This window comes from Lottia gigantea (genome assembly GCF_000327385.1).
Source record: "Lottia gigantea unplaced genomic scaffold LOTGIsca_1, whole genome shotgun sequence".
Taxonomy (NCBI): domain Eukaryota; kingdom Metazoa; phylum Mollusca; class Gastropoda; family Lottiidae; genus Lottia; species Lottia gigantea.
The window spans coordinates 6,397,149-6,405,342 of NW_008706746.1; the positions used below are offsets into that span (position 1 = coordinate 6,397,149).

At 32.4% G+C, this 8,194-nt stretch overlaps 2 protein-coding genes across 2 annotated transcripts; both read right to left on the reverse strand.

Moving 5' to 3' along the window:
* Nucleotides 1-435: 435 nt before the first annotated feature.
* On the reverse strand, nucleotides 436-1,425 carry LOTGIDRAFT_69139 (hypothetical protein; the record flags this gene model as incomplete). The annotated part of the gene is made up of 3 exons (XM_009045798.1): nucleotides 436-486; nucleotides 1,023-1,158; nucleotides 1,280-1,425. Coding segments are annotated over 3 exons (333 nt in total), but the record flags the coding sequence as incomplete, so codon positions are not given.
* Nucleotides 1,426-2,166: 741 nt separating this feature from the next.
* On the reverse strand, nucleotides 2,167-2,635 carry LOTGIDRAFT_88457 (hypothetical protein; the record flags this gene model as incomplete). Its single annotated transcript, XM_009045799.1, has 2 exons — nucleotides 2,167-2,295; nucleotides 2,537-2,635. Coding segments are annotated over 2 exons (228 nt in total), but the record flags the coding sequence as incomplete, so codon positions are not given.
* Nucleotides 2,636-8,194: the final 5,559 nt, after the last annotated feature.

Consider the following 8,194-nt stretch of genomic DNA (forward strand, 5'->3'; position numbering starts at 1 on the left):
TGCTCTGTAAACTGATAATTTTGGATAGCCCTGAATAAATATTCTGCTCTTTTCAACTTCAATATAAAACAATTTTAATTGAATTTTAATAGTATAGTACAACACATACAGGCAAACGTATTATATAAAAAGTGAACGAATATAAAGACTTCATTTAATATGTATATATAAAAACTTTATGATGAGCTTTACTACTAATTCAATAAATAGATGATAATTAAATTGGTTAAAATTAATCAAAGACTGGTAGAAGTCAGTGAGTTAGAACTGAACATTTCAAAAACATACCTTTTACCGTAACTCTATTTACTAACCTTTATTGTCAGTATCTTGTAAAAGTTTTAATTCATCTGTTCTAGACAGTGTCGTCAGGCTAAACGATTTCTTGTCAGATTTCAGCAATTTTTCATATGCCTCTACAGTAACATCAGTTCTTCCTGTTTCAAAGGCTTCAGCCAATGCTTCAAACACAAATTTCAATTGGTCCTTAAACAAAAGTGTGACACATTGAATATCTGATTTATCTGTTATAACTGTATCAAGATATTACCAATAAGTAAACTCCCCATATTTGCGGATTGGTATCTTAAATCGAATTAACAAACGCTAAGATGATTTATCAATTATTTCATGCGCAGGCAGTTAATTCCTGAATCATTTACGGAACTTGATGTTGATATCGACTCGTCTTCTAACAAAAGAAACCCTTAAAACGCACCAATCAATATACACGTACATACTAGTACAAACTTTTTTTATGTGTATCGGGGACACTTATAGTATCAATTTGCACCATTACAATTTCCAATGTAAGTGTTCGATTTCGGCGCTAATCGCAAAATATTCCTGTTTCACATATTAAGGCCCATCGCGATTAGTGGCGCCATCAAACAAATTACTTAACTGGAATTGCAAGAACCACAGATATCTGATTGAATATTGGAATGGTGCAAAACACAAAAAGATCTAGAAAACCTCTTTACAATCCCTTTAACTTGTACTGTTTAAAATTGGAAACTTACAGGAGTTTGAATCATATCTTTTCGTTGTTCTCGCATTTTCTGTACTCGCAATTGTATGTCAATCTTTCCAGTATCACGACCCTCTTTCAACAATGAGTCAATGGCAATATAAGTTCCAGTTCTTCCAATACCAGCACTGTCAAATAAATAGAAATGAACTTTTTAAGATCCTTTGTAAAACAGTATGTCAAATCAGTTGAATATATAGAACATTGTAAAATTCATTAATCATTAATCACCCGTAGAAAAATATTTACCTGCAATGAACTAGGACTGGAGAGTCTGTTGTTTTCTGACCTTCTACATGATAAAGAAAATCCAATAACTGAGATATTCGAGGCACATCATGATCTAACCAGGCAGTGAAATTGAATTGGGTCGTTTTATGAACTTCACCATTCTGAAAATGTGGACATTGCTTAGGTTAGTGTAAAATGGAAAGGAAACATTAGTTACAAGTAAAGTTACAAACATGCCACATTATAATGAAACTATGTGGTACTTATGACGCCAATGTATATTTGTAATAACTAAGATTTCTGATAAGTTTAAATTTGATATGTTTATTAAGGAGTTCTTGACACAATGCATTTCTCAATTTATCAGATAAAAACTGCAGCATGGTCCTCTTCATGTTTTGCTTGTTTGTTGTGTTGGCGTTTAGCACTGTGAAGTCACTCCTTTCGCACAGATCTTGCCTTAATTTTTAAGTTTATAATCGTAGAACAGAGTCTAAGAGCCCTTACGCAAGTTACTTATAATTCCAAATGTAGTGAGAATTACAACACTGGAAGAATTGATAAACAAAAAGATCCTTATATACATAAGTACTTGTAAACCTATAATTATTCATTGATTGTATTAATAATATCAAAATACTATTACCCGGGGCCGTAACTTCATCAAGGCAAATGAGACATAAATAGAAAAAAAACAATTTGTTTAAACAATTAGAAACATAAATATAATATCCGCTAAATATATATAGTGCTTATTTGATGTCTACGTTAAAGATGGTTACCATTTGTCTCCCAAAATAGTTGATGAAATGCAATACATATCAATAGACCCTGGTTACCATTATGGGCTGTATTACAACCTGGTTTGAGTAAAATGTACCATGTGGCATTGTCTTTGACATATTTACCTTTGTATTGATTAAAGATAATGTTCGTTTAACATAATACGAACGGATTGTTTCTTTAACCAATTTAACAGTGATGTTACCAAAGTCTTGTTTCTCTTCCAGTGGCCAGTATCTTTCACATTTATACTGTTAAATTAAAGATCAAAATGATTATCATTAGTGACAATGGACTACTTTTCAACATTTTAGATTTATAAATATATAAACTACCACAGGTAGTTTTCGGTGTAAGGTACTATTTAAAAAGCTTGGAATAAATAGTTTTATAATTCAATCTTTCTAAGATTTTACAGGGTAATCGACTATTTGCAAGTATAGACAACTTACTTACATGCATTAGGACCTATAAATAGATAATTATACCAACCTTTCCAGACTCAATTAGATTTGTTAACATCAACACCTTTTCACATTTCTCTTCAAAAATCATCCGCACAAAATCATTCAGAGTTATTTTTGTTGGTCCTGAAATATTGTATTATATAAAACTGTAATCCTGCATTTTTGGCCTCTATGCACAGTAATATCTGTTCTACATTATACACATAGCAATAACTAATGAGATATATCAACAGTAAAGAGTGTGGCTTTCGTCTTAATCAAGCAATGATAAAGACGAAAGCATCCACATAATTGTGGCCAGTTATTCATATCCCAGTTACTAAATGCCACTCAAGGAAGTGTTCATTTATATGTTGATTAGAAATCAACCGTCTTACCTTGAGCAGCAATGAAATAATTTGGCTGATTATAACTCTGAAAAAGTCAAATATTGTTTAGATTAGTCTTATACCATCTTGGCGAACATCAGTTGGCCTTAAACACATTTGCATCTTTCTTTAGACAACAAAATGAAAAGAAGTGTACCGGAACTCGTTAGCTGTTGATCCAACTTACACTATAGTCATAACTAAGGTACTTCCTATATAATATTCCGGATAATGATCATTAGGTTGGTGGTATTGTTTTGGATATTAATAACTTACATCTACATAACTAGCGTTAATATAATCACTGTTCTGGTCATCTTCAGACTTACTCAATATAACACGGTTGTAGTCATCTAAATAAAATAACGTATACACTAGTATTCATAGTGCCGAGTACAGTATGTTTCTTACACATGCTTTGCAAAAGGTTTATCTTAAAGCACACCTTTAATAACAGTAGTACATGAGATTTTTTATTCTATCTAAATAATGTTTATCATAGCGTTCTTATTATATTTATTTTTAACAAAAATCTCCTGAAAACCGAAGGCGTTATTTCGGGATAGGGGAGATAACATCCTGTAATACATATCAAATTATTAGTTTATTTCCCGTGAATGGTTTTAAATGCATACGAAAATCTCATGGCAGAGGTGACAACAATGAACTACACATTTCATGCCAGTGTAAAAAAATCGTTATTGCAATATCCTCTGCAATTGAACAAGATTTTACTAACATGGATAATAGCCCTTAAATCTATTTTTAGGTCTGTTTTCTTCAATCTGTGAATCTCCATAAGCTGATGTAAATCCTGATGGCAGTTTCTGAAATAAATGAAATAAAGGATAATTATAAATCAAATGATTGTGGATAGTGGAATGGAAGAGTTTTCGATAATCGGCACCAATTTACAATTATAATTATTAATCATCTAAAAGCCAATGCATGATGTCGAGACACTAGATCAAAAGATACCATTTCCTTTGTTTCACATCTGTGCATATTTCTCTCAAATTGGTAAGATTGTCCATTAGCGTTATCCGAGTTTTACTTGAAGATAAACCGTCGAAAAGAGCAATAACAACCATTATGACAGCCGTATGAAATTATTGCTTAAAAGAGTACCTGATATATATCATTAAAACTAGATTTTAAGTTTTTTAATCTGGCAACATGTTCTCTTAATTTTTTAATCTGTAACTCATTAGTTTTAACTGGTGTTTCTAAATTGCAGTAAATATCATCTGAATTGACATTTCCCGAGTCTTGTCCAGTTTTGGTCGTCTTCACATTTTTCGTTTGGTTCACATCTGATCTATGATCCGTTTTCACCTCGGGGTCTTCAATTTCGACACTCTTCAATGGGCCTCTATTCTGTTTGTTTAGATCCTTTCCAACTGCTGAGTCTGGTTTTAATGTCTGGTTTTGATTGTCTACAGGATCCTTTGATTTGTTAGATATTTTCTGTGTCATTGTTTCAGATTTAATGTTTTGTACTGATGCCGAGTTTTCATAGATTGGACCAAGATCTGAATAAGCTATAACGCCTTGTGTGTTTTCTTCTCGTTTATCATAATTATTTTCTTGTTTTCTGAAATAGTATAGTTTATTACAGACGAGTTTGAAAAAGCAAATCTGTAATAAGGTAAGGACCAATTAAATTGGCCAAATGAATCTGGTCTTACCCGTCCATCCACAACTATCATTTATCAAAGTTTCTATAAAATCTTGGCAAAGTCACTCATGTGCGTGTAGGCTAACATATTCACAGTGTTACCAACTTTGTGTTATACCTTGACTACAATAGCCACCATTGATGCATTACGGAAGTTTGTAAATGAAACCATTTGATTTTTATTGAACGCTACCGAATACAACCTATCAAAGGCCTCGACAGAAAGTCTTTAAACATTAAGTCATTATGTTTACAGTCCCCAACTCGGTGCATTCTGTGATACGAGAATGGTGGTTATTGCAGTGAAGGTATAAGACGAAGTATGTAATAGCCTGACATTGTGGAAATGGTAGGTTAGATGATGTCTACTTTATGATGAACGCTACCGAATACAACCTATCAAAGGCCTCGACAGAAAGTCTTTAAACATTAAGTCATTATGTTTACAGTCTTTCTTTCGAGGTCCCCAACTCGGTGCATAATACATACCTTATTTTTCTAAAAACAATAAAGACGATACCAGCCATGATAATAATACATATGACACCCACAATAATACCAACAATAGCACCAAAAGGCATGTCATCTTCTTTCTGTTTAATTCCAACTATATGGGTAAAATATAAAATGTATATGAAAGAACTGGTTTTAAACTATGAACGGTCCACTCCATTCCAAAAGATGGTGGTTTTAGAACTGAATGCTTAATGAAAATGCAACATAAAAATATGTTGTGCATATTACACATGCTCTTAATCTAGTTTTTGTCGGTGTAAGTATACTTACGAACGCAATCAGCATTTTCAAAACCATCCGAACAACCACCATCACAAATACCAGACGTAAAATCACAATGTGTGTTATTTATACAATGTCTTTTATCACAATCATATTGACAGTTCATGCCATATTTTCTTTCAGAACATTCTGTAATGAATCATCAAAAATTAATTATTGTAAATATCATATTTTGAATCTATAAATGGGTTATTATTCATTTGAAACATTTGTGCAGAAAAGTCAAGAAAATAGGTTGAAGGTACGACAGAAAAAGTTAAATTGAACTTTATATATTTTGTAATGCAAATCGAATGTATACTTCCTTTGTAGCTACGAATTTCATTACTTAAGTCTATATACTGGCATTTTTAGAATTGAAAAAAATGTATCTTTTGCTTATCGTGTTTCAAAATCATCTAAAAATACAAGATATAGCTACTATTTTTCTTAAAGATGCTTTCAAAATCTTGAGAATTAAAAGAGCTATTTGTCAACTTACGTTTTGTACAGTCAGTTCCAATATAACCAGGTAAACATTGATCACAAGAACCAGTTTCTGCATTACAACTATCCTTACTATCTCCTTCACTGTTACATTTTCTGTCTGTACAGAGCTTTTTGCAATTCTCACCATAATACCCCTGGTTACATTCTATAAATAAATTAACAATATCAGAGTTTATCGTGCGGACATTATTTGATTGGCGGTAACCTCTTTAGTTAAATTGGTTAGACATTCACAGATTCTTTACTTGAAAGAGAACACTTAACATGTTCGATTGACATTGGCATATTTACAATTTCGTTGGTAATACGCACATAAAATACAATATTGCGGTTATAACCAATGGAAACTGCAATCGATATTGTTACTTACGTTGGGTACAATCATATGCTATGTAACCCTCTTTACATCCATTTATACAGGTGCCATCAGGATTTTCACATAATTCACCAATAACCTCTTTACATTGTCTATCTTGGCATTGTTTGGTACATCCATCTCCATACCACCCAGGAGCACATTCTACAATCAATGACAGAAACTTGTTGCTCTTATCTCCATGGATACATAGAAATGTACGCTCAAACTTTTATCTGAAGTACTAAGGTCCGTAAAGAAGTGAACTATTCACATCACTAATGTTCAATTAAAATTAATTTTTATCGATCTGTATGGTATACTTTAACTAGCACTCTAATATTTTAATAGAAAATTTCATTTTATCAAATCATGTACGTACTGTCCTTTATTAGAACTATCAATGTCATTTTTACTTCAAAAATAACATTTGCAAGCAATCATAGTATGATATAGATAATATCGGTAAGTAATCCTGTTTTTAGTCACTTATCTTCTATCTATACTTACTTTCAGTACAGTCAATACCAACATAATCATTACGACAACCATCGGGACATTCTCCAGTAATGTAATCACAATAACTGCTATAAGTGTTACAATTTCTTTCTGAACATTTCTTGTTACATCCTTTACCATAAAAGTTGTATGAACATTCTGAAAGACAAATATACGTTTTGTCGGCGTTTTTGTCGTCTTTTTTTTTCTAAAAAAAGGTCACCACAGCATAAGATACGATATTTAAATGATATCCATTGATATCCTGAAAATTCTACATCCTTAAAATTGCCTTAGTTTTTTCCGTTTCCCTTATTGCTCATTAAAGTATCTCAGAATCGGAATACAAGATCCATGTCCAGTGGCATAGCGAGGATTGCATTGAAGGAGGTGGCATCCGGGCTCCCTCAGCTCACCTTTCTTGATTTAATAGGGCACTAGATGTGTTGCAGGTCAGGGGGATCCCCCTTTGGCAAATGTATTTAATCCAGGAAGGCGGAGAATACATCCAAAGCGATTTTGGACGTGGAAGTAGAATAAATTTCATTTTTTTAGGGTCCCTATAAGACCACTGTCATGGCATTTATTGTATCGTTTTGTGATTTACAAACATTTTGCATTGCTAAATTATATTAGCAATTAGTCAAATGGATGACAGTATTGACCGAGCTATTACAAATATTCTTTCTTATTAAATTAATAAATTTAGTGGTTTATGAAGAACATTTTAGTGCATTTTTTCTAAAAATGGGAATAAATACTCTGATCGAAATTTGACATAATAAAGATAGCATCCTAATTCTAACCCAGTTGACATTTTCCTAAATATGATTATAAGATCGATGCTTTAACCAAGTCAATCGTGAATACATTTATAAAACAGATCAAATTTACTTGGCAAGGGACCAAGAGTCCAATATTCGGGGTCCATTATTAATGTAAATATTGGACTCGTGGCGATTTGCCAGTACCATTATGTTGGATAATGGCACGCCAAGATCAAAGGGTGACGTCACATCTGTATTTCAATCATAGATATTCCATTTTTCTTAACATTTTAAAGGTTAATATGTTTGCTTCAAGACGATTTTATTGTAAATTTATATTAAGTTCTTACTAGCAGAACAATCTTCCAATATATAGCCTGGTTTACATCCGCCATCACACTGTCCTGTCACATGGTCACACGATAAAGATGATGTATCTGAACAATTCCTCCGAGAACAAACCTTTTTACATTGGAAACCATACATTACGCCTTTATCACATTCTATAAAGTAAAATTTTACATCAATGTATTAAATCACAGTTATTGATCAGAATCGATTCCCGAGTGATGAATGGTATACATATACAATAGTATTCAGCAGTATCATCTACTCCACAAAGACCACGTGATTCAGTTGATTTCAATATGTAGTTATTTTAACATTATTGACTAAGAAATTTATGTGTGCGAAGGGTGGGTTGGATTAGGTGGATTTGAACAAACCATGT